This window comes from Heterodontus francisci, chromosome 36 (genome assembly GCF_036365525.1).
Source record: "Heterodontus francisci isolate sHetFra1 chromosome 36, sHetFra1.hap1, whole genome shotgun sequence".
Taxonomy (NCBI): domain Eukaryota; kingdom Metazoa; phylum Chordata; class Chondrichthyes; order Heterodontiformes; family Heterodontidae; genus Heterodontus; species Heterodontus francisci.
Window position 1 is genome coordinate 6,394,697 of NC_090406.1, and position 26,341 is coordinate 6,421,037.

The following is a 26,341-nucleotide window of genomic DNA, read 5'->3' on the forward strand; positions in this document are numbered from 1 at the left end:
GCAGGCTCGATTCCAGTTTGTTCCATTAGGTGTCACATTTTCATTGTACTGTGTCTTGGGTTACATTCGTCTTGGTTAGCTGACTGACGGACTGAACTGCGCTGTCTGACTCTGGGGTGCAGGTGTTACTGGGAATATCTTCAGCTCACTGCAAAACCCATAGGCTATCAATGTAGTAGCTGTTTGTACAAGATAATTGTTGCTGCTTTAAAAGAAAATTTAAACTATTCCACAAAAATAATCTTGATTTGGTGAAACAGAAATTGTAAATTCTTTGCTAAAATTTGTTACGCTTGTTTGAATGGGAACAAAAATATCAATGAAGGGAATCCAATGGAAATCTAAAGTTTGAAGAGAGATTGAGAGCTTCAATTCCACTTCAGTACATCTCATCTAGTGACATTTCCTACATGAACTGCTATGCCTGTGCTGGGACGAGGGAGCAGTACCCCAGGACATGCGCGATGCCAATATCATCACCCTCTATAAAAACAAAGGTGACCGCGGTGACTGCAACAACTACCGTGGAATCTCCCTGCTCAGCATAGTGGGGAAAGTCTTTGCTCGAGTCGCTCTGAACAGGCTCCAGAAGCTGGCCGAGCGAGTCTACCCTGAGGCACAGTGTGGCTTTCATGCAGAGAGATCGACCATTGACATGCTGTTCTCCCTTCGTCAGATACAGGAGAAATGCCGTGAACAACAGATGCCCCTCTACATTGCTTTCATTGATCTCACCAAAGCTTTTGACCTCGTCAGCAGACGTGGTCTCTTCAGACTACTAGAAAAGATCGGATGTCCACCAAAGCTACTAAGTATCATCACCTCATTCCATGACAATATGAAAGGCACAATTCAACATGGTGGCTCCTCATCAGAGCCCTTTCCTATCCTGAGTGGTGTGAAACAGGGCTGTGTTCTCGCACCCACACTTTTTGGGATTTTCTTCTCCCTGCTGCTTTCGCATGCGTTCAAATCCTCTGAAGAAGGAATTTTCCTCCACACAAGATCAGGGGGCAGGTTGTTCAACCTTGCCCGTCTAAGAGCGAAGTCCAAAGTACGGAAAGTCCTCATCAGGGAACTCCTCTTTGCTGACGATGCTGCTTTAACATCTCACACTGAAGAGTGCCTGCAGAGTCTCATCGACAGGTTTGCGGCTGCCTGCAATGAATTTGGCCTAACCATCAGCCTCAAGAAAACGAACATCATGGGGCAGGACGTCAGAAATGCTCCATCCATCAATATTGGCGACCACGCTCTGGAAGTGGTTCAAGAGTTCACCTACCTAGGCTCAACTATCACCAGTAACCTGTCTCTAGATGCAGAAATCAACAAGCGCATGGGTAAGGCTTCCACTGCTATGTCCAGACTGGCCAAGAGAGTGTGGGAAAATGGCGCACTGACACGGAACACAAAAGTCCGAGTGTATCAGGCCTGTGTCCTCAGTACCTTGCTCTATGGCAGCGAGGCCTGGCCAGCCAAGAGCGACGTCTCAATTCATTCCATCTTCGCTGCCTTCGGAGAATACTTGGCATCAGGTGGCAGGACTATATCTCCAACACAGAAGTCCTTGAAGCGGCCAACACCCCCAGCTTATACACACTACTGAGTCAGCGGTGCTTGAGATGGCTTGGCCATGTGAGCCGCATGGAAGATGGCAGGATCCCCAAAGACACATAGTACAGCGAGATCGCCACTGGTATCAGACCCACCGGCCGTCCATGTCTCCGCTATAAAGACGTCTGCAAACGCGACATGAAATCGTGTGACATTGAGCACAAGTCGTGGGAGTCAGTTGCCAGCATTCGCCAGAGCTGGCGGGCAGCCATAAAGACAGGGCTAAATTGTGGCGAGTCGAAGAGACTTAGTAGTTGGCAGGAAAAAAGACAGAGGCGCAAGGGGAGAGCCAACTGTGCAACAGCCCCGACAAACAAATTTCTCTGCAGCACCTGTGGAAGAGCCTGTCACTCCAGAATTGGCCTTTATAGCCACTCCAGGCGCTGCTTCACAAACCACTGACCACCTCCAGGCGTGTATCCATTGTCTCTCGAGATAAGGAGGCCCAAAAGAAAGAACATCTCATCTAGTGACATTTCCTACTCCTGTACTGTCACTAACAACTAAAGCTCTATCTTTAACTTCCACGTTCACCTGACTCTAGTTTTATTTTTCTTTAATGGGATGTGGGCTTTACTGGCAAGACCAGCATTTGTTACCCATCCCTAACTGCCCTTGACAACTGAGTGGCTTGCTAGGCCATTTCAGAGGGTAGTTGAGAGACAATCACATTGCTGCAGGTCTGGAGTCTCATGTAGGCCAGACCAGGTAAGAACAGCAGATTTCCTTCCCTAAAGAACATATCCCTGCTCTATACCTTGCACTGCTGCTGTGCCTGACAGACACTTCATCCTGGATAAGCCAGAACTTTCACCTCCACTTTCCTTCTAACTCCACACTCCTGTCCCCTTTTGTTCTTCCTGACCTCTGTTAGCTCCCATCCCATCTTCCTCCTATGTATCGATTTTTAAGATTTTAGTGTTCATTCCAATCTCTCTCTGCCTTTCAGTGTAATCCTACTAATGTACTTTAACCCTAAACTCCAGCAGCACCCTTCCCTATACTGACTCTGGTCTACTGTGCCCCGTCATGTGTGCATACAGACTCTGGATGTCACTCAACAGCAGCAATTTGCATTTATATAGTGCCTTTATCACCTTAAGACACCCCAAGGCTTTTCACAGGAGTGTAATCAAACAAAATTTCACACTGAATCACATGGATATTAAGATAGGTGACAAAAGCTTGGTCAAAGAGTTAAGTTTTAAGGAGCATCTTAAAGGAGGAGAGGTAGAGAGGCAAAGAGATTTTGGGAGGGAATTCCAGAGTTTAGGAGCATAGACAGCTGAAGGCTGGAGCTCTCCTTTAAACCCCTCCACTTACCACTTCACTCCCTGATTTTAAAACCTAATTCTTTGACCACGCCTCAATAAAAGAAGAGAGGGAGTGTCAGCTTAGCTTACTTAATAGCACTTTTACCTTTGAGTCCAAAGGTTGTGGGTTCAAGCCCCATTCCAAAACTTGAGGTCATATCTTAGGATGACATGCCGGTGCAATACTGAGAGGGTGTTGTACTTTTCAAGTTACTATCCTTTGGATCAATTTTTAACTCAAGGTCCTGGCACTGGATGTACATCTCAAAGCACAGAAGGTGGCCATTCGGCTCTTCATGCCTGTGCCAGCTCTTTGAAAGCATTATCCCACTCCCCCTGCACTTTGCTCATAGCCCTGCAATTTTTTTTTTCTTTTCAGGTATATATCCAATTCACTTTTGAAAGTTACCATCAAATATCCTTCCATCGCCCTTTCAGGCAGCACATTTTAAATTATAACTCACAGTTCAAAAATTCTCCTCCTCATCCTGCTGGTTCTTTTGATGATCACCTTAAATCTGTGTCCTCTGGTCAGAGTTTCCCCTTGGCTAAACAGCTACTTAAGCATTTTGAACTCCTCTATTAACTATTAAAAATGCCTTCTGTAACTTCTCCTTTGCTGCCTACTCAGGGCCACCACCCCCCCCCCCCCCCCCCCCCCCCGCCCGAATCCCTGTAAAGTGCTGCAGGATGTTGTGAGAAAGGTGCCTCTTTCAGAGAGCCAGTGCAGACATGATGGGCCGAATGGCCTCCTTCTGCACTGTAATGATGCTGTGATTGTAAATTAATATGTTTCTTTAATTTAATACACAAATAATATGTGACACAGCAGCTCTTTTGTCTAAGCAACACTGTTGTGTAGCTATGCTTTTTCTTAAGTCTTTTTTTCCTCCTCTTAGATCTGAACAAAGCATGTGGGAACACCATAGAGGCTCACGAAGCAGCTCAGATGCACCAGAATTTTTCTCAACAGCTTCTCAATGACCACATAGAAGCCTGCAGCCTTCCTGAACATAACCTGATCAATGTAAGTACATTCATCCAAAACACAATCTGATCAATGTGTAAATACAGCCATTCCCAGCACATTCTCTTTGAACAACCTCTGGGAGTGTTTAACATACACCCGAGCAAACAGACATTTTGATGGTTCTTGCCTGTGCTTCCTCTGGTCCAGTTCGCCATTTTAGCACAAACCATAGGGTGAGCCTTGACTCAGTGCCACACAACAGGATGTAGCTACCAACATTTAATCCTGCTGGTGTGTACAGGTCTGTCGCTGTATAACACTGGAGTACAGTACTGATGGATATAGGTCTGCCACTGAATAACAGTGAAGTGTAGTACTGGTGGGTACACATATTTTAGTTTTTCTTTAGAGATACAGCACTGAAACAGGCCCTTCGGCCCACCGAGTCTGTGCCGACCATCAACCACCCATTTTTATACGAACCCTACACTAATCCCATATTCCTACCACATCCCCACCTGTCTCTATATTTCCCTACCACCTACCTATACTAGGGGCAATTTATAATGGCCAATTTACCTACCAACTTGCAAGTCTTTTGGCTTGTGGGAGGAAACCGGAGCACCCGGAGAAAACCCACGCAGACACAAGGAGAACTTGCAAACTCCACACAGGCAGTACCCAGAATTGAACCCCGGGTCGCTGGAGCTGTGAGGCTGCGGTGCTAACCACTGCGCCACTGTGCCGCCAGCTTTCTTGGAAAATCTGGCCCATACCCCTGGTTAGTTTCCATTTTAACAGATTTAACTATAAAGGGTGGGGACAGGTCTGTCGCTTTATAACACTGGGGTACAATACTGGTGGGTACAGGTCTGTCACTGTATAACCCTGGAGTGCAGTACTGGTGGAGACTGGTCTGTCACTGTATAACACGGGTAAAGTACTGGTGGGGACAGGTCTGTCACTGTATAACACTGGGGTACAATACTGGTGGGTACAGGTCTGTCACTGTATAACCCTGGGGTATAGTACTGGTGGGGACAGGTCTGTCACTATATAACACTGGAGTGCAGTACTGGTGGAGACTGGTCTGTCACTGTATAACACTGGGGTACAATACTGGTGGGTACAGGTCTGTCACTGTATAACCCTGGGGTATAGTACTGGTGGGGACAGGTCTGTCACTATATAACACTGGAGTGCAGTACTGGTGGAGACTGGTCTGTCACTGTATAACACGGGTAAAGTACTGGTGGGGACAGGTCTGTCACTGTATAACACTGGAGTACAATACTGGTGGGGACAGGTCTGTCACTATATAACACGGGTGCAGCATTAATGATATACATTGGTGAGAGCAATTTTAAGGATCAGAATTTGGAGCAATGCAAAAGAAGCGTAATAAGAAACATTAAAGTGTGATTTTTTAAAGTTGTGTGCCAGTACATTATAGATAGCTGGAGGAACCCCTCCCCTTCAGTGACGCCTGAAATATATTTTGTCTTCCAGTGGACAGACGGGCCGCTTCCTGTACAGTTCCAAGCTCAGAACGGACCCACCACCAGCCTCGCCAGTCTGCTATGAACGAAACTGAACGTGTAAAGCAGTGGAACCCGTCGCCTCTCAAACCAGGCAACAAACGAAAAAGGATTTTAAAATCAGCTTCTCAGTCATTGCTGGGCAAATAGTAGACAGAAAGAGAGAGTGTCGCTGCATGCAGCACTGTGGGTACTTTCCAGTCTTTTACCTGCTTTCCTCTGGGGGTTCAGCCTATACCAGCTTCTGTGGCTGTTGAGGACTTTGATGCAAAGGAGCAGTTTGGGTTGAATAATGTCAGTTGTCCTGTGGGAACTATTTTTTGCCTTTCCCCAGCGGATGATATGTTTGTAATTTGCTGAACTCTGTATTCTCAACTGGCCTGTTTCTCAGCAGTGCAAATTTTGTTTTGGGGGGAACTGGGAGGAACAAACGCGGGGACTTTGCCCCCTCCTTTACTCCCCCTATTGTGTGTTCTTTCCTCCCGCGCTCTGTGCCCTCACAGGAGGTTAGCATTGAATGTCTGCCTGCCATTGTCCTTAGTGACACGGTTCACCATGGAAACGGAAGGGGAACTTCAAAACTGCTCTGGCTCTGAATGAATGGAGAAAGTAGTTGTGGGGGGCCAGGCTGTTAATTGTGTACATTTATAAGTTCAGTGACTTGTTGGTTCTGTTGATAGTGTTAGCAGTGGTTAGTGGTAACTTTTATAAAATGGCCGAGCTAGCAGTACAAGGGATCGTTGGGATCTGGTGATCCTACCTGCCCGTTGACTGTGTGTCCAAGCATAAAGTGGCTGCTATGAATACTGACCTCAGTCTCCAAACGATTGTAGTTTGTCCCAGTTTGCTGTTATGCTTCCTGCTGAGAGGTTGGCCTAAAGCTGATTCCCTAACCTGATGTTTGAGAGTATTTCACTGGGAGTCTTGAGTTGTAGTAAACAAATAGATCGCTGTTGTACTTGCTCTATCTCTTCTGCCCGATGTAAAGCCTCGCTTCCTGCTCCTCCTCCTCTTCCTTTCATCGCGACACAAGCTTCTTCTGAAAAGCAGATCATAGAATCATGCAGCACCGGAGCAGATCATTCGGTCCAATGCTGTAATTTCTACTTTTATTTCAGTGCTTGTGTCTAAAAGAGAAATCCTTAAATATTCAGATTGTTTGATTTTAGAAAGTTAAAGGCTAAGGGTTTTGGCCATTCCAATCATGCAGTTAGGAAATTCCCACCAAGTTGCCCTCATCCCTCATTCTCCTCCCCACTCTCCTTTCCTCTCCTCACTACTCTCCACCCCCCCACTCCTACCCTTACCCACTCTCCTCATCCACTCCAGATGCAGCGTGTCCCGACGCTGTGCCAGCAGCTGTGGACATTTAATGAGGGGTGTAACATATAATAACAGAAAAAACTCGAGGCAAAGACTTTTTAATTTACTACAATTTAAAAGAAAAAAATGGTTTTAATACAGACTTACGGAGTTTTTAAACAGAAGTTGGCACCTAAGACAACCTAAGAACTAAATGGGTGTTGCAGCACTGGGATACAGGGCTGGGCCAGATCCCCAGTTCAATCCCGGCCTGCAATAACTTAGCTGATCTCAACTGGAACAGTGGCTGTTGCATTACAACTGGCCTCAGTGCCACTGGGTGAAGGAGGAGGCAAAGGAAACCAGCTCCTGATATCTGTCTAGTAATCCCATTTGGAAAGTTTACACTTGGCATTCATTGAACTCATCTATGAGCAATTGCATGCAGTTACCTCGTAACTTAGTCCTAGAGTTACCCTGCTTTTTGTGAGGCCCCGTGTTCAATCCCGCTCTGTGTGCCAATCTCGGTGAGCTAAGATCTGTCTGGATAAGAGGACGGGACGCAGATCAGCCAGGGATCCTGTTTGGAATCAATTCAGCAGGAAGATGAGCAGCACAATGGCGCAGTGGTTAGCACCGCAGCCTCACCGCTCCAGGGACTCGGGTTCAATTCTGGGTACTGCCTGTGCGGAGTTTGCATTTTCACCGGGTGCTTCGGTTTCCTCCCACCGCCAAAGACTTGCAGGTGATAGGTAAATTGGCTGTTGTAAATTGCCCCTAGTGTAGGTAGGTGGTAGGGAATATGGGATTACTGTAGGGTTAGTATAAATGGGTGGTTCTTGATCGGCACAGACTCAGTGGTCCGAAGGGCCTGTTTCAGTGCTGTATCTTGAAATAAGATAAAATAAAAATAAATAAAGAGTGAGTGTGTGTGTGTGTGTGTCAGACTAGATCAGCTCCTCCACCCTAAGATGACAATCTATCAAAACATTCACTCATTCATGAAGATTGGCCATTTGGACAAGATATTGGTGAGTGACTCACCTGGGGAATAGAATACCTGCAATGATTAGTGCCATCAGAAGAGATGAGAAGCAAATAACGGAGGAAAAAGTAACCAAATTGAATTCCAGGACATTTTCTTTGAATGGTCAAGTAGCAGTGAGCGAGCGAGCGACAGGTGGAATTTAGCTTATCTGTTGTGGATTCTGTTTGGTGCAGATCCTCCTATCCCAATGTAGTGGCTGTGATGGTGGGAGGGGGAGGTCCAGATGGCTGTAATGGTGAAGCTGTGAAAGGGTTGCAGTGGGCAGCTGGAAGAGGCCACATAGTGCCTATGTGTGCTGGCTGAGGTTGTTGGAAAGACGGGAAGATTGGGCAGAAGTTGGGGAGAGAAGTTAAATATAGCAGTCTGACTCCCTCTTCCTCGATTTAAGTTTTGTTTATTTTTGCACATTCTAAGCACTCTTTCCACATCCAATATGTGCCTTGGCTTCAGGAAGCAGGCAGAGCCTGATGTACCAATGTACCTTTGTTATGAGAGAAGAATTTGCAATAACTAGCAGAGATTTTTTTAGAAATGGCAGCAGAAATCTGAAGTCACAACTGGAAATAGATGGTCAGTCTGCATCTGAAAGGGAACAAATACCTTATGGCTGAGGTGTGGTTCTGTTTAAACCCAAATCAAGATCGCCTTTCTGTTTCAAATGCAGGTGAACCAGGCTGTTCTCTTTTTATGTGTTTTAAGTGATTTGTCTTCATTTAGATTGATTGATTGATTTAAGTAAGAAGCCGTGCCGTATTGGATGAGGGATTGTGGGAGAGAAAAGATAGGTGGTCGGTAAGGTGATGGGCGGGAGGGGGGGGGGGGGGGAGGCAAATTCCCTCACAACCGTAAACTACTGACCAAATAACTCAGCCCTGACCCCTTTGCTGCTAGAGTCTGTCCTAAATCTAAATTTTAACACAAAACGTATGCCCTGCTTGCAGTGACGTCTCGGCTGTGTGTCTGTGAATTTGATCAGCGTCTCCCCGAACGATTGTTTAGTTAGTCACTTGTGAACAAGTCACCCTTGTCCCCCACTGCAGTGTGCTCATTCACCTACTGCTCATCCACTCCACGGTTAGCTGAATTAGTTTTGGAACTAACACTCCCTGCATGTGCTTGTCATCATTACGGAGCTCGCCCTTAACCAATCCACATTCAATCCTGCCCCTCGTGTGAAACTGGTAACTGCGAGAGTAGTCGTGTTCATGCTGCTTGTGGCCATCTTGGCTTTGCTACGGGGATTTAAAAAAAAAACTCCTGTCTTGTACAGTGGAAAAAATACACTCATCAAATTACTTCATTTAAAAAAACTCAGGTTACTTCCCCTGGGGCAGGTCTGGTTGACTCTTCCATGGTGCCACAGACTTGAGGACATTCAGGTGTGGCTTCATTGTAAACAGTGATTTTTGACTGGCCTGGAAACCAACTGAGAGTGATTGAGTCCAGAAAATGACACTTGAGTCCGGGCAATCTGCTGCATTTTCAATCTGGAGTGGCGAGGTGATTGGGTACTCTGTACAAGAGGTCTTCTCCAACTGAATTTTTAAGAACATGAAACGTAAGAAATTGGAGTGGGAGTAGGCCATATGGCCCCTCGAGCACATGAAGCTAGTAAGCTTTTAAAGGGGAGGGGGGTGTCACAGATTTCAGCCAGATAAGCTCTTTTAAATGGATTAGTGTTCTTAAAAGTTTAATAAGTCCAGATAGTAAGCAGCATAAGTCAGACAGCAAAAAGGACCCAATGTTCGTTGAGGGCACCATTTGTGAATCACCCCCTTTTAAAGCAATCAAACCCTGAGTGTCCAGGCTGACCACTATACTTGGTGTAAGTTGGACTCGTTGCCTGTAATAGCTACTGTTGCCACCTCCTCGCTCCACAAGATAATTTATTTGGACCACTGTTGTCTTCAAATGTAAATCAAAATTTTAAAGAACATTTTTTTTTTAAATAAATAATTTTCAACTCTCCTCACCATTGCATCAAACTCCTCTGTCCTCCTTTAACCCCTGTACTCTCTCTAACTGCCTAGTAAGCTGTCTCGCATTCTGATTCCCCCACTGTCGAAGAGTGCTTGTGTAAATTATTAGGGTTGTGTTGTTAACGCTAACGATATTTGTACAGCTTGTGTTTGTTTTTATCAAATGATTGTATATTTTATTCAGTGAGGTAATTCTGGGGAACCCCTTCCCCAACCCGCCCCCACCGATCCTCTGCCCTTTGTAATTTATAAATTAGCAACTTCCCCCATCCGCTCTTGTAGACATATTAACGTATGATAACATGTACATATATACATAGGATGTATACAATACAGTGAACTACCCTGCAGTTCAACTGGGCAATAATCAGCTTGGTTTGTATGTCTGGTGACTTTATTTGACCTTTACAGAAATCGGGGCAATAATTTATTGACTGCTGCAGAACTACTAAGACTTTTTTTTTTTGTTTCTACTTCCCTTCCCTCCTCTCCTGAAGGTGCTGACTTTCGTGGGGTATAGGTTCCAGGAGTCTTGCACATTCCTTCACTCAAATGGCCATTCGTCACCTTTGACCCTATTTGGCAAGTTTCAACAGGCAAAAGGCCATTTGTTTTTAATCAAAGTCCATTTTAATGTATCTTCTGGAAATGCCTCTATCCCACCCCACCCTTGGTCACTCTTATTGTTTGGTGAACGAAGCATGACTTGGCTTTGGTCAACTTGTCTCCTCCTCTTCCCTGTTCTGACTGGGGGAGTTTGCGTAAATGCTTGTACCAGGCGGCCTGGCTGACCATTGTTTGCAGATCCACAGCCACCCACTGCGCTTGTGCAGTGTGTTAGGCCTCCAGCTCATTGGGCCGATATTTCTTTTAAAACAGTCTGATGGTGGGGGGGGAACATAATTTCATCCCTTTATAAAGGTATCTATTGAGCTTTGCCTTGTGCCCAGTAGTTCTAAGACAAAGTCAATGCCCAGTGTATAGTTGAGCATGAAGGGTTCAGGTCTGATTTAGCCAATCTCAGCTGGGGTGGAAGAAGAGGGGCTGTAGTTCACTTCTATATCCCTAGATTAGCAAGAATGCAGGCAGGATCCATCAGGGTTCCTCGTTTCCGATCACTGTCCACCTAAATGTTGGGAAATGCATGAGCGGATCTCGACAGTGGCAGTATTGGTTGACTGTGATCTGTTCAGCTGCCGCCTCCCAAAATATGATCAGTTAATCTATGAGCACTTGCTGCCTAGGTTTGCACGTGAAGAATCCTTAATTGGGAGAGGTTGGACAATGGCTTGAGGGCTGCTGCCTCCTGTGGAACTATGGCCCAGTGCGATTCAGCACCTTGAGCAAAAGAGGGGCTTTTATTTTTTTTCCAAAAAGAAACAGCACAAAAGCACACCTAACAGCTGGTGAGTTGCACAACAGCGCTGGGGAGTTATTAGTCGCAGTTTAAAATCTCCCCGTAAATATCAGTCCCACACCAGAGCAATCACAGTGTGAACGGACCAGCAGCAGCTTGATGGCAATCTTAACTAGTCCCTGCAGCAAACTATGCCAGCACTGCGAGTATGGGGGTGCCCTCAGAAGTGGGAAATTTTGGCTTTGTATTATACCCAACGCCATAGGGTCACTGCGATGCTGATCTGCATCAGTAGTTAATTCCAGTTTCACTGTAGCCTGTTTTATACACTGGTATCATTTCAATATTTGACCAGTGGATATGCTATCTGTAATAAATTGGCCATTTTTGTTTAAACACTTTTCACCCCTCCCCCACTCAAAATAACTGAAGGAGATTGTAAAGATGAAGTTTTTAAAAAAGTTTTATATATAAGATGTTCTTTATACCACATATATAAGGACATAAATTGGAAGCAACACAAGTAATATTGCTTGTAAGTAAAGACTAGTTTGTATGTTCGTATATTTTAAAGTTGCTGACATAAGTCACTTACTGCTTTACGAAACCTGTAACTTGTCTAACTTGACAGCAGCTTCTGCATAATTTGAACTGTGTCTCTGTGATTCCACACTTTTAATAGTAATGCCTGGTTCTCTGGTCAGATAACTGGGCCCAGGACACATTCTCGCTCTGGGCCAAGTTAGCTCAGTCAAGATGCTGTGATTGGCCTTGATCTCTGCTCCTGTCAGTCACCTGCTGATCTTCCCTCTGGAAAGAGGGTTGAGTGAGGACAGAGTGGGGGAGAGCTCGGCTGCAGCAGCCCCACGAACATACACTCCAGTTGACCCTCCAGACTTGCCTGCTAGGACATGGCACTGTCTGGTGTCTGCAGGAGCAAGAGCTAACACCAAGAGAGAGGTATGGTGTGAAAACTGGAGCAGGAGGGTTGGGAATGTATTAAGTGTGAGGTTCGCTTGTGTCCTAATCCTGTGTGTGGTATAAAGTTTAAACACAATGGTATTTAGCTGAAGACTACAGTTTTAAACAAATCTAGCTCTCCAGTGCCTGATACCTCATCTCTGAAGGCAATAAATATTAACCTTAATGGGTATCAGACATTAGGACTGAGCTGGTGGGTACAATTCTGCAGAAACAAATATCCATGGTGAAGATTTAAATATTTTATATAAATATATATAGATTAGATAAAGGACATCTTTTTATATAATCGAGTTGCTGATATTTCGCTTGTCTTTTTATAAACACCATGACTTTGTGGCATTTACGTAACTCGGGCCTGACTGGATGTGACATCATGCAAGTTTAATTCTGTGTGACTACGGTTAGGACTGAAGTGGTGGGGGGGAATCCATTAATATTATATTTGAGGGCCCCCCTCACATGGGGAAAACCTGTGTAAACACTCTCCCCACCCCCCACTGTGTATTCTGTTGAGTCTCACTCCCTCCATTCCCTGTCCGTGCCCAAATCAAGAACTGTCTTTTTCTTTGTGTTCATTTACGAATAGCTCACATCTCCAGACATGGTTCCCCTCTGCTGGTTTAAGTGTTTAAGGCAGTGAGTGGTTGACTATGCAGATTAGGAAGATCCTGTGTTCGTTCTGTACTAGGTTAACAGATGGCAGCCAGCTGGCCTTGCGGTTCGTAGGTTAAGAAAGGGACGGGAGGGGAAAGGAATGAGCCAGGGTTTCCATCTCCTAATCGTTATTGAGTAACATCTGTTAGAAGATGCAGATATGGGTGAAGACAGGGCTGCTGTCAGATGTGATACTTCCTACAGTTAAGTAACCAATTGTCACTTGCTGTCCAAGCTCTCACAAGTAATGGTCACTTAAATGAGGGCAGCGGAGGGCAATTTTCTTACCTCTGGTGAGTCAGTGCCTGGGAAACCCCTACTCCTGGTGTGAGTTTTTCTTTTTTTTCCCATTTTCTTTTTCTCTTTCATTCTCTCCCCCCCCGCCCCCTACCTCCTTCCCTCATCCCCCATCCTTCAGAAACCAGGGTGGTTTCCCTGATTGCTGGCTTGGCACAGCCCACACGCTCTGTGCTGAGTTCTCTGAGCTCAGCTGGGGGAGTGGGGGGAGGGTGTCACAATCATCCTCAGTGGCTCCTGTGTCCAAGAGAGAGAGGTGGAATTATTATATGAGCCAAGGTTTGCAGTCCAGACCTGTTGTCCTATAGACAGTGTGTGTCTGGTGAGCATGGGACAGGGCTGGGCGTGAGACCTGCAGATTGACACTCGCCATCTAGACAGCCACTTGTGTGAGGTGCTGACAATATCCAAGTGAGGGTCCCTTTCTTCAGGCAATGAAGGAAGAAAACAGAAGGATGGAGTGTCTGCTCATTTATAGCATGGAATACACCACCTTCCAGGTGAAACAGAAAGGGGAGGAGATCAATGAAAGATTTCTCCTCTAATTTTCTAAGGAGAATGGGGACATGTCCATCACAAGCAACGATAAACTGGACAAATATTTGCAGGCACCCGTTAATTTCTAAATTCAATCTTCTCACATTGTCTGTTGGGTGATTAATATTTACAACAATAGTGTGAAGTAAACTGGGCAGTAACTATTACAGTAAAGAAATTAACATTGCAACAACTTGCCGCTCTCAAATGTGTATATCAAAGTCAATTAGGTATCATTCATTTTCGTTTCCGCAACTTTTTTTGTACAGACAATTCAAAGTGTTTTGAATGACAGTGTTTTAATACATACCCTCATCATGTATCTGATGAACTAGTTTCTGTGTAATTATGTTTCTTTAAGAATCAATGTTATGGCAGGTTTGCTAACACGTATTTTGTGTTTTAGCGTCACTGTACCTTTATGGATAGTTTATAGGTGTCTAGATGTTTAGAGATGTAAAGGATTCCCCACTTCAGTGACAGTAGGTCACTGAAACGGGGAATGCTTGGTTTGTAAATATGGATCTCTGTAAACAGACCCTGCCTGTCACTGTTTTTAGCTTTCTATTACATTTGGATTAACTTTTTTTGGTTTTTTTTCTATATATCAGGGAATTTTTAAATAAATTCATAATGTAAATTTTAATTGTCTTGTGCTGTTTTTCTCTGCATTGGAGTCTCTGCTGATTGAACTTGTCTCGGGAATGGTATTTTCTCCCCCTCTCTTTCTGTCATTTATCGGTCATTCCCTCGTGTGAGTGGCTATTCCCCTGTGAAGGGCGTTGCCAGCAAGTCTCAGCCTGTCTTCTTCCGACGTCCATTTGTTTTTACACCAACCTTTGATTTGCTTTTCAGTGAGTCTTGCACTTAAGAGGGAATTTGTTGCTGAATGTCTTTGCACTTTTCCCAACATTTATCAATAGCTGTATGCTTTTTTTAAAGCAGTAAAACAGCTCCTGACATTTCACAGGAGCATTATCAGGCAAAATATGATACTGAGCCATATTGCAACAGGTGGTGACTAAAAGCTTGTAAAAGAAGTAAGTTTTAAAGAGCGCCATAAAGTAGGAGAGAGAGAGAGAGGTCAACATTGAATGCTCATGGTTCAGATATGGCACAGAACTAATGCAGGGTAAATAAAAGCAAAATACAGCGGATGCTGGAAATCTGAAACAAAAACAAAAACAAGAAATGCTGCATTCCAGCATTTCTTGTTTTTGTTAATGCAGGGTAAAGCTGCTCCTAATGTTCTGCCACTGCCAAACTTGGATGGAAAGTGGGCTGGTAAATCTGGTCAGCAGAACCCAGGGTTTGCAGTGCCATTTTTGTGTCACAATGATGTATTGGGCAAGTGATGCAATAAGACTCGTGTCACTGTGTTATGTGTTTAGATGCTAAAAGGAAACAATAGGATAGATAGAGCGCAACTAGTACCTCTGGTGGGAGCAGGGGAGTCCAGAACAAGAGGGGATTAAAATTAGAGCTGGGTCATTCAGGGGTCACCCAAATGGTCATGAAAATTGGAAAGGCACTTGAGGAACTCTCCTCCAAAAAGCTGTTGAGGCTTGGGGTCAATTGAAAATTCAAAACTGATTATTTTTGGGTGGGTAAGGGTATCAAGAGATATGGAACTGGGTGCATAGAGTTGAGATACAGATCAGCTGTGACTTAATTGAATGGTAGAATAGGCTTGAGGGCTGGGTCAATGCCCTCACCTTATTCTGATATTTGAAAGCCAGTGGAAAAGGTTTTCTGTTTTCTCATGAGGGTTTTCACACTCCGCCATTTCAAAAGAATCATGGTTGACCTTCGGCTTCAACTCTGCTCCTCGTGTCCCTTGATTTCGCGACACCAAAAGTCTATCTCAACGTTAAACATATTCAATGATGGAGCATCAAAACTCTCTGGGTTAGAGAATTCCAAAGATTCACAACCAAAGAAATTTTTCATTTCAGTCATAAATGATCAGCCCCTTATCCTGACACTATGTCCTCATGTTCTTTGCCTACCTTATCTTGTACACCGCTAACAAATTTCCCCTCAACCTCCTTTGCACCAAGGAGAACAACCCCAGCTTCTCCAACCTAACCTTGTAGCTAAAATCTCCCATCTCTGGAATATTCTGGTATACTTCCTCCACTCGACACCATCCAGGAAAAAGCAGCTCGCTTGATTGGCACCCCATCAACATTCACTCCCTCCACCACCGACGTAGTGGCAACAATGTGTACCATTTACAAGATGCACTGCAGCAACTCACCAAGGCTCCTTCAATAGCACCTTCCAAACCCATGATCTCTAACGCCTAGAAGGACAAGGACAGCAGATGCATGGGAGCACCACCAACTGCAAGTTCCCCTCCGAGTCACACACCTGACTTGCAATTATATCACCGTTTCTTCACTGTTGCTGGGTCAAAATCCAAAATCCCTTCCTAACAGCACTGTAGATCTACCTACACCACATGGACTGCAAGAAAGCCACTCCACCACCACCTTCTCAAGGGGTAACTATGGATGAGCAACAAATGCTGGCCTAGACAGCGATGCCCACATGCCATGAAAGAATTTTAAGAAAGCCCTCTCATGGACCCTCAAATCCTTCCTAATGTGTGGTGATCAGAACTGGACACAAGACTTGCGTGGCCTGACCAGATCTTTATAAAGGTTCAGCATAACTTCTTTTTATGAAGCCCAAGATCCCATATGCTTTGAAAACTACTCTCTCAATATGTCCTGCCACCTTCAAAGATCAATGCACAAGAACCCCTGTGTACCCTTTAGAATTGCACCATTTAGTCTCTATATTGCCTCTACCTATCCCTTTTGCCAACATGCATCATCTCGCACTTCTCTATATTAAATTCCATTTGTTACTTGTCTGCTCATTCTGTTAACTTATCTATGTCCTTTTGCCATCAATTGGTATCAACCTCACTGTTTGCCACACCTCCAACTTTGGTATCATCAGCAAATTTTGAAATTTTACTCTATTCCAATATCCAAGTCATTTATATAAAAGCAAAATACTGCAGATGCTGTAAATCTGAAATAAAAACAAGAAATGCTGGAAATACTCAGCAGGTCTGGCAGCATCTGTGGGGAGAGAAGCAGAGTTAACGTTTCGTTCCAGTTCCGAAGAAGGGTCACTGACCCGAAACGTTAACTCTGCTTCTCTCTCGACAGATGCTGCCAGACCTGCTGAGTATTTCCAGCATTTCTTGTTTTTAGTCCAAGTCATTTATGTATAGTAAAAAAAAAAGCAGTGGTCCCAGTACTGACCCTTGGGGAACATCACTGTCCACCATCTTCCAGTCTGAAAAACAACCATTTACCATGACTTGCTGTTTCCTGTCCTTAAGTCAATTTTTTATCCAAGCTGACGTGGACCCTCCCATTCCATTTTATTAACCAGCCTTTTATGTGGTACTTTGTCAAAGGCTTTCTTAAAATCCATATAGACAACGTTCATTTCTTTCCCTTCGTCAACCTTCTCTGTTACTTCATCAAAGAATTCAATTTGTCAAGCATAAATTGCCTTTTACAAATCTGTGCTGGCTCTCCTTAATTTACTCAAACCTCTCCAAGTGCCTGTTGATTTTTCTCCCCTGATTGTTGTTTCTAAAACCTTACCAACCACTGATCTTAAACACTGATCTTAAACTGACCAGCCTGTAGTTACTAGGAATGTACTTACACCTTTCTTGAATAAAGGTGTCACATTTGCCACTCTCCAATTCTCTGGTACCTCCTCTGTATCTAGGGAAGCTTGGAAGATTATGGTAAGCCCTTCTGCTATCTCCACTCCCATTTCCTTTAGCAACCTGGGTTGCAAGCCATCTGGGCCAGGGGACTTATCCACTCTAAGCACAGCCAGTCTTTCTAGTACGTCCTTCCTGTCCATTTTCACCACATCCATTACCTCTACCATCTCCGCTTCTACCGATATTTTGTCAGGATCCTCTTGGTAACCACCGATACAACTTACTCATTAAGTATTCTTGCCTTTCCCTGCACCTCTAAGCATATATCATCCCCTTTGTACTGAATAGGCCCCACTACCTGCTTACTATTTACATGCCAGTAGAAGATTTTTGGGTTTCCTATTATGTTAACTTACGTTCTATTCTCATATTCTCTCTTTGCCAATCTTATTTTCCTTTTCACTTCCCCTCTCAACTTATTGTATTTGCCTGGTTCTCACTGGAAGAATTCACCTGACGTGCATCATACGCCCTCTTTTTTTTCTCTATGCCTCATCATCCAAGGAGCTCTGCAGAGGCAACCCTGATGAGCAATATGGAAATGGGATATTTATTAGAGGGGTTCAAAATTATGCGGAGCTTTGCTAAGAATAAATAAGAATTTTCCATTGGCAGGAGGGTTGGTAACGAGAGGACATAGATTTAAAACATTTGGTAAAAGAACCAGCGGGGTGGTGAGAACTTCTTTTACGCTGCCAATTGTGATCTGGAATGCGCTGCCTGAAAGGGCGGAGGAAGCAGATTCAATAGTAACTTTCAAAAGAGAACTGGATAAAGGAAAAAAGTTGCAGGGCTATGGGGAAAGAGTAGGGACACGGATCTAATTGGATAGTTCCTTCAAAGAGCCGGCACAGGCTGAATGGCATCCTTCTATGTTCTAAGATTCAATGATATGTGCTGTCGAGCGAGCATTCTGTGCAGAACAAAATATGAGTACGAATGGAAAGAAATCTGAAATAAAAGCAAAACTATGGGACAGGCAGCAGGTCAACCAGCAGCTGTAAAGAGAAAGAAAAAAAAGTTTAAAACTTCAGGTGTGGACCTTTAAGCAGAACTGAAAATTAAAAGATGTGAGCATTCTAATAAATTAGGAAAAATCCGAGAAATGGAGAGAGGGGAGGAAGTGACAACTTATGCTCCATTCACAGAGAGGGAGTCAATGGGTTGAACTGTTGGGATGATAAAAAAAAGTCATCTCACTGAAGGAATGGAAAGAATATAAGAAGTAGGAGCAGGAGTAGTTCATGCATCCCGTGGAGCCTGCTCCTCCATTCACTAAGATCATGGTTGACCTGCCTGAACTCCACTTTACTACCCTATCCCCATATCCCTTGATTCCCTCGGTGCCCAGAAATATATCGATCTCAGTCTTAAATATACTCAATGACTGAGCATCCACAGTCCCTCTGTGGTAAATTACAAAGATACACAACCCTCTGAGTGAAGAAATTTCTCTTCATCTCAGTCCTAAATGGCTGACTCCTTATCTTGAGACTGTGACCCCATGTTTTAGACTCTCCAGGCAGGGGGAAAGAGCTCTCAGTATCTACCCTGTCAACCTACTAAGAATGTTATTATATGTTTCAATTAGATCACCTCTCATTCTGCTAAAGACAACCAAAACAGCAAAGAAAATATACAAATAGTTAAAAGGGTGAAAAGAGGGGCGACTGGTTGGCTCAGTGGTAGAGTTCTCACCTCTAGGTCAGACTTTATTAAGGGTATTAAGGGGTGTGGAGTTAGGCAGGAAATTGTGATTAAAAGTAGATCTGCCATGGCAAAGCAACTGGGTTGAATAATCGACTTCTTTTGGATCAACAGTATTCTTCCCCCTCCCCACAAAAGTGCAATGCTGCTGTTCTATTATTAACTAATTTATTTTGTGCTCACTGTGAGGCAAGCCACTTGTCAGCCATGCCTCAGTGGGTAGCATTCTCCCTTCTGAGTCAGAAGGTGTGCGTTCAGGTTCCACTCCAGAGACACTCCCAGAGCTGTACTGAGGGAGTGCTGCACTGTTGGAGGTGTCATGTTTTGGATGAGATGTTAAACTGAGGCATTGTCTGGCCCCTGAGATGGACATAAAAGATCCCGTGGCACTATTTTTAAGAGCAAGGGAGAGTCATCCCTGGTGTCCTGGGTAATGTTTATCCCTTAATCCACATAGCTAAAACACATTATCTGGTCAATATCTCATCGCTGTTTGTGGGATCATGCTGTACGCAAATTGACTATTGTGTTTCCTACATCAAAATTTCTTCATTGGCTGTAAAGCACTTTGGGACATCCTGAGGTCATGAAAGGCGCTACAGAAATGCAGGGTTTTTTTCTTTCAAAGAGGATTGATGTGGAGTATGTTCGGAAGAATGGTTTAAATTACATCAGGTCTCTTCTATAATAACTGGGTAAACACCAAACCGCAGAAGGAGACAGAAGCATAGGTGACCAAAAGCTTGGTCAAAGAGGTAAGTTTTAAAGACTGCCTTAAAGGAGGAGATGGAGATGTGGAGAGGTTTAGGGAAGAAACTTCAGAGCTTAGGGCTTTGGTAGTTGCAGGCACGGCCACCACTGCAGGAGCAATGAAAATTGGGGGATACGCAAGAGGCCAGAATAAGCAGAGCACAGGGATCTCAAGAGGGCTGTGGGGCTGGAGGAGATTACAAAAAATTAGGAAGGGGTGAGGCCATGGAGGAATTTAAAAATAAAGATAAAAATTTTAAGATTGAGACTTTGATTCGGAGTGTAAGTCAGTGAGCACAGGGGTGATGGGTGAAACGAGACTTGGTGCAAACTGAGATACAGGCAACAGAATTTTGAATAGCCTCAAGTTTATGAAGGGTGCAAGATGGGAAGACTGGCCAGGGTTGGAATAGTCAAGTCTGGAGGTAACAAAGGTGTGGATGAGGGCAGTTGAGCTGAGGCAGGGGCGGACAAGGGTATTATTACGGGGAATAGGTGGTGATGGGAGGATAAGGGGTTAGCAGCTCATACGTTATCATTAGAGTGACACAGCACAGAAGGGAGGCCATTTGGCCCATCGTGACTGTGCGAGACGCCCATGAGATTGACCAAAGCTTTGTTATCTCTCAAATGGGTGATGTTCATGGCAAGATGGTGGCATCTCCATGGACTTCATGTTTCCAAGGAGGAATTGGACTTCTGTTCGAAGAAAATGCACCAAAGTAAAGTTGAGAAGTTTTATAGAGACAGTGTTCCAAAACTGAACGGGACAGTGCCCTAATCTTGGCTGCAGAGGGTTAAAGACAGTAACCCTAATTTTAACCCTAACTTTGCATTATTGCACACCCAAACTGAATTGTGGGAAATGACCCTGTTTCCCACTTTAAGAAACCCCACACCTGTCAGGCTGGCCCGCCTTCTGCCATTCAAACTAACTTGATGATAATATCCTGCCCCCTCTCTCGAGGATTGGACCATGAGCCGGATTCTAGCCTTGCGATTGGTAAGAATGGATGCCAATCAGTCCACCTTTCCATTTTGGCCATCACGTTTGGGTGACGTCTGACTTTAAATAAAAGGAGAAAGGCCCGCCCTTTTGTAACCTGTTATTGGACAGTTCTGGAACAGGGGCACGGGTCACTGGACAGTTTAGCTGTCAGTCAAGCTTCCCACGAAGGCTTTCTGCCATTCAATAATAATATTCCGCCCACCTCCCGCGAGGATTGGCTCAATGGCCCACACGCCAGCCTTGCGATTGGTCTCAGATACTGTCAATCAGCCAACACCCACACGATGACCATCACCTTAGGGTGACACTAGAAACGAAAGTCCCGCCCCCTCTGGAGATTACTATTGGACAGACTGGACGTATGCTCGGGTATGACTGGACAATTCTGGTGTCAATCAGGTCTCCGGCCGCCCGGCATCAACTTCGGTTGAGGCAGACCCGGAAGTCGCCCTCCATTTTAACCATTGTTACGGTGCAAAGAGGGGGAGATTCGGGTCATCGCTCCTAGCAACGGAAACCGGGCAAGAAAAGAAATAAAATCCCCCCCCTTCCCTCTCAACTACTCCACCACTGAAATTTAATTATTTTTAGATAGACTCCCATAAAGAAAAAGAAACTTTAAGAAAAAAAGAATTACAATGGCGGTTATGAAGCCTGAGGCCTAACTTAACTCCTGAAGCCTCGGGGTCGAGTAGGTGGGCAGGCCGTACCGGCGAGCTTCGATCCTGGCCTCCATGAGGCGCTGAAGCTGAAGGGATTTTTTTTTTGAAGAAAATAAAGGAAACCAAAACAAAAAGACACAGAAACCGCCTGGAGCTCCCTCCAATCCCCCCCTCACCTCCCAAAAAAATCCAAATAATCACTGGAGGGAGGAAATCAGCCAAGTAACAGGTATCAGAATAAGTTTCCAACTCGATGTTTATTGCCTGTTCTGTGTTTAAAGTAGTTTGAGGGGATGCTTGGGTCAAAAGTCCTACTTTCTGGTGAAGTGCCTATTGCATTTGGTGGGTTTGACAGGGTGAATGTGGGAGAGCGTTTAAGGCCGCAAACCAGTTCAGCTTTCCTTTTTGGTGAGGTGGGAGGTGGGGTGGGGTAATAATTTAATTTTAAGTTGCAATAAGTTAGAAAAACTTTTTTAAAAGACTGAAGTTTGATCTTGTTTGAGTCATACAACTTTAAAAGTTTTGGTGAAGTTTGTTTTGATGCATTTTTAAAAGTTATTTATTATAAACTTTGACTTTATTTTCAGTCTTGTGATTTTACCTTTCTTTGCATTTACCATGTCAAGTGTTACATGAGTTGCTTTGCTTTATAAAGTTCTACAATGTTCTAATTACGATTGTAAATATTTTCAGATTTGCAAGCCATGTGGAAAATATGTAATTCAGTTTTTTTTTTAAATGTGTACAATTTTTGATGTTAAAGCTCAAGGAATTGTTGAACGTTTGATGGTAAAAGGTTGGGATGGTTCTCAGCAATTGTTCAGACGTGTAAATAAAGTGGGAAAATGCTGATCTTTCTGATTTGAGAAGCTCTGGGGAAATCTCTTGAAAATGATAACATAATGACAGCAAGGAGTAAAATATTTATCAAAACATATGATATCTGTCTTTAGTGGGTTGCTGGAGATTCTTTGGAACTGACTTCCACTATTGTTGCAGTGACTGTTTTAAGACTTGACTGTATGTCGTGTTGTGTATGGATAATCAGGAAACTGCTGTCGGAAAACTGTATCCCATCACAAGACTTTAATGTATTTGAGGTGTCCAAATGCCCTGAGAGACTTCTACAGCCCTCTAACTGCGCTCGCAACCATAATACTTAACAAATTTGGAGCTGTCTTGGGAATTTTAGGGTTAGATTTTTGTTGTACCTTGTCTGCTTGCCAGTCTGTACTGCAGAAAGGTGTGGTATCATCATTCAAGGTTGTGGGTGCTTTGGAGGTCAGCTGACAGGAAGCAAGGGTTTTATTGACAATTATGGTATTTTATAGAGCTGTGGGACCCTTGTGTAGTCAAGTCTATATGTCTGCCTCTGGACGTATGACTTGTACATTATTAGCAGCAACAGCTCGGTTACTGGCCGTTGAGTTTTTTGTATAGAAGTGTACAAGATAATAATTGGTACAGAGAAGGTAAAATGTGGGAATACTACTTCACAGTAAACAATGGCGTTAGGATAAAAGGTTAGTGAGAAGCAAATTTCGGACAGATGTTTGAAACAGACGTCTTGCTTAGGGAGATGGGGAGAAGGATTGTGGGGTCTTGATGGATGGGCTGGTTGGCTTTCATTTGTATCCATCTTGTGAACACTATTTTTAATGTAGCAATTAAGGGGACTCGGTACGGAGTGTGATTAGGTGCTGTTGCTTTGCAGAGGCATTTGCTTTCTTAAAATGGGTAGGTTTCTGCATTAACTTCAGAAATGGCTGTCACTTTTTATCCATTCATGGAATGGAGGTGTCGCTGGCAAGGTCAGTATTTATTGCCAGTCCCTAATTGCCCTTGAGAAGTTGGCGGTGAGCCAGTTTGAACCACTGAGGTCCGTCTGGTGAAGGTGCTCCCACAGTGCTGTTAGGGAGGGAGTCCAGGATTTTAACCCAATGACGATGAAGGAACAACATTATATTTCCAAGTGAGAATGGTGTGCAACTTGGGTACATCACCACCTCCAAGTTCCCCATGAACCTGCTGCCCTTCTAGGTGGTAGAGGTTGCAGATTTGGAAGCTGCTGTCGAATGAGGCTTGACACGCTGCTGCAGTGCATTGTACACACTGCTGCCGCTGTGCGCCAGTGGTGGAGGGAGTGAATGTTTAAGGTGGTGGGTGGGGTGCTGATCAAGTGGGCTGTTTTGCCCTGGATGGTGTTGAGCCTCTTGAGTGTTCTTGGAGCTGCACCTGTCCAGGCAACTGAAGAATGTTCCATTGCTCTCCTGACTTGTGGCGTACAGATTGGTGGAAAGGCTTTGGTGAGTCACTCGCCACAATATCTAGCCTGTGACCTGTTCTTGTCATTGTATTTACGTCGCTAGTCCAACAACAACTTGTAGTTACATACAACTTTCCGTCTGTTTTTTTGTAGGTGCGCAGCCTGAGTTGGAAATGTGGGTTGCTGCGCAGCTTGGAGGGAACGTTGGTTGATAGTGCCTTTAATGTGATAAAACGTCCCTGAACACTGAAGTGTTATAAAGTAAAATTTGACACTGAGCAACATAAGGCGATATAAGTGCAGACGGCCAAAAGCTTGGTCAAAGAGCCATGTTTTAAGGAGCATCTTAAAGGAGAAAGGAATTCCAGAGCTTAGGGCCTAGTCAGTTGAGGGCAGTCCAGTTAAGTGGTAACCCCAAGGATGTTGATGCCCTTGATGGTGGGGGATTTGACAATGGTAAATCATAGAAATTTACAGTACAGAAGGAAGCTATTAGGCCCATCGTATTTGTGCTGGCTGGAAAAATATCCAGCCTCATCCCACACTCCAGCTCTTGGGCCATATCCATGTAGGTTACGGTACTTCAAGTGCATAATCCAAGTACTTTTTAAATGCGATGAGGTTTTCTGTCTCTATCACACTTTCTGTGCCATTGAATGTTGAGTGGAGGTGGTTAGATCCTCTCTTGTTGGAGATGATCATTACTTGGCACTTGTGTAATGTGAATGTTACTTGTCACTTAGCAGCTCAAACCTGAATGATGTCCAGCTCTTGCTGCATGTGGGCACAGACTACGTCGTTATCTGAGGAGTTACAAACGGAACAGAACCCTGTGCAATCATCAGCGGACATCCATACTTCTGACCTTATGATGGAGGGAAGGTCATTGGTGCAGCTGTGGATGGTTGGGCCTAGGACCCTACCCTGAAAAACTCCTGCAGTGGTGTCTTGGGGCTGAGATGATTGGCTCCAACAACAACACCCATCTTCCTTTGTGCTAGGTATGACTCCAGCCAGTGGAGAGTTTTCCCCGATTCCCATCGTCTTAAATTTTACTAGGGTCCTTCATGCCACACTCAGTCAAATGCTGCCTTGGTGTCAAGGGCAGTCACTGTCACCACACCTCTGGAATTCAGCTCCTTTGTCCATGTTTGGCTGCAGACTCATGAGTCTGAGTTGAGTGGTCCTGACAGAACTCAAACTGAGCATCAGTGAGCAGGTTATTGGTAAGTGCAGCTTGATAGCACTGTCGATGGCACCTTCCGTCACTTTGATCGCGAGTCGGCTGATAGGGTAGTAATTGGCTGGATTGGATTTGTCCTGCTTTTTGTGGACAAGACATACCTGGGCAGCTTTACACTTGTGTAGATGCTGCTGTGGTAGCTGTACAAGAAAAGCTTGGTTAGAGATGTGGCTAGTTCGGAGCACAAGTCTTCAGCTGTCAGTTGGGATATTGTCAGGGCCCATAGCCTTTGCTGTATTCAATGTGCTCAGCGTATATCAATGTGAAATGATGTGGAGTGAATTGAATTGGCTGAAGACTGGCATCAGTGATGCTGGGGACCTCCGGAGGAGGCAGCATTGGATCTTCCACTCGGCACTTCTGGCTGAAGATTGCAAAAGATTCATCCTTGTCCTTTGCACTCACGTGCTGGGCTATGCCATCATTGAGGATGGGGATGTGGCAAGACGGCAGAGCTTAAATCTAATCTGGTTGTGGAATCGCTTAGCTCTGTCTATAGCATGCTGCTTCCGCTGTTTAGCATGCTCATAGTCCTGTGTTATAGCTTCACTAGGTTGGCACTTCATTTTTAGGTATGCTTGGTTCTGCTCCTGTCATGCTCTCCTACACTCCTCATTGAACCAGGATTGGTCCCCTGGCTTGATGCTAATGGTAGAGAGAGATATGCTAGGTCATGGAGTTCCAGTGCTGAAGTACAGTTCTGTGTATATGTGAGCAAATGAAGACTGTCTTGCTAGCCTGTGTGTGATAGCTGAGTCCTTGACACATTCACAGCCAGGAGATACTGGTGGCTACCATGTATTCCTGTGGTAGCCCACCTTGTGCGGTGAGCCTTTGTCCCTCTGAAGCTGCGTTGCTTCGTTTGCATGACGCTGCAACAGGTCAGGGCTGCCCATCTCCTGATGCACAAAGCGGCCGTGAAAGGGCAAATGTGTCTCTTTGATTTTGGGAACTGCCCCAGAATGTTCTTCCTCCAGTTAACTATTGTTTACTCCACCCGCCAAATCCAGGGACGATGTTTTAGGTTAACGTGAAAGCAGGTGTGAGTTTATCGAATTATCCTGTTTGTGCTGAGACACGGTGCTTTATCTAGAACCCGTCATTAAAATTTCTGGATGTTTTCTGTTGTACTGCTAAGCTGTGCTGCCAAGCAGTCCGTACCTTTATACAAAATGACATTTGTATGTCAAACACTGCTGGCACAAACAGTATCGTCAGTGGGGAGGTTTTGAATGAAGTTGTCAAATCAGGTATGATTCCTTGTTGGATAAATGTGATCCGGCATGTAGTCCGGAACCATACATCCCAGCTAGGTCCCAGGTTTGGTCACTGGAATATTAAGCAAGTT

The 26,341-nt window shown here is 44.5% G+C and overlaps 2 protein-coding genes across 4 annotated transcripts in view; both read left to right on the forward strand.

Moving 5' to 3' along the window:
* Nucleotides 1-9,727, forward strand: part of mau2 (MAU2 sister chromatid cohesion factor) — a 63,216-nt gene extending 53,489 nt beyond the window's left edge. Inside the window, exons 18-19 of the mRNA XM_068016039.1 lie at nt 3,827-3,954; nt 5,407-9,727. Coding sequence (XP_067872140.1) covers nt 3,827-3,954; nt 5,407-5,481 — 203 coding nt within the window. The 3' untranslated portion in view covers nt 5,482-9,727. The remainder of the gene's footprint in view (nt 1-3,826; nt 3,955-5,406) is intronic.
* An 11,539-nt stretch (nt 9,728-21,266) lies between these two features.
* The window catches only part of gatad2ab (GATA zinc finger domain containing 2Ab), a 151,036-nt gene continuing 145,961 nt past the window's right edge, over nt 21,267-26,341 (forward strand). For 2 of the 3 annotated variants that reach the window (XM_068016056.1, XM_068016057.1), the window contains exon 1: nt 21,583-21,713. The gene's annotated coding sequence lies outside the window, so the exon portion shown is untranslated. Of the gene's footprint in view, nt 21,714-26,341 lie in introns of all 3 variants that reach the window. The other variant, XM_068016042.1, reaches the window with a different exon arrangement.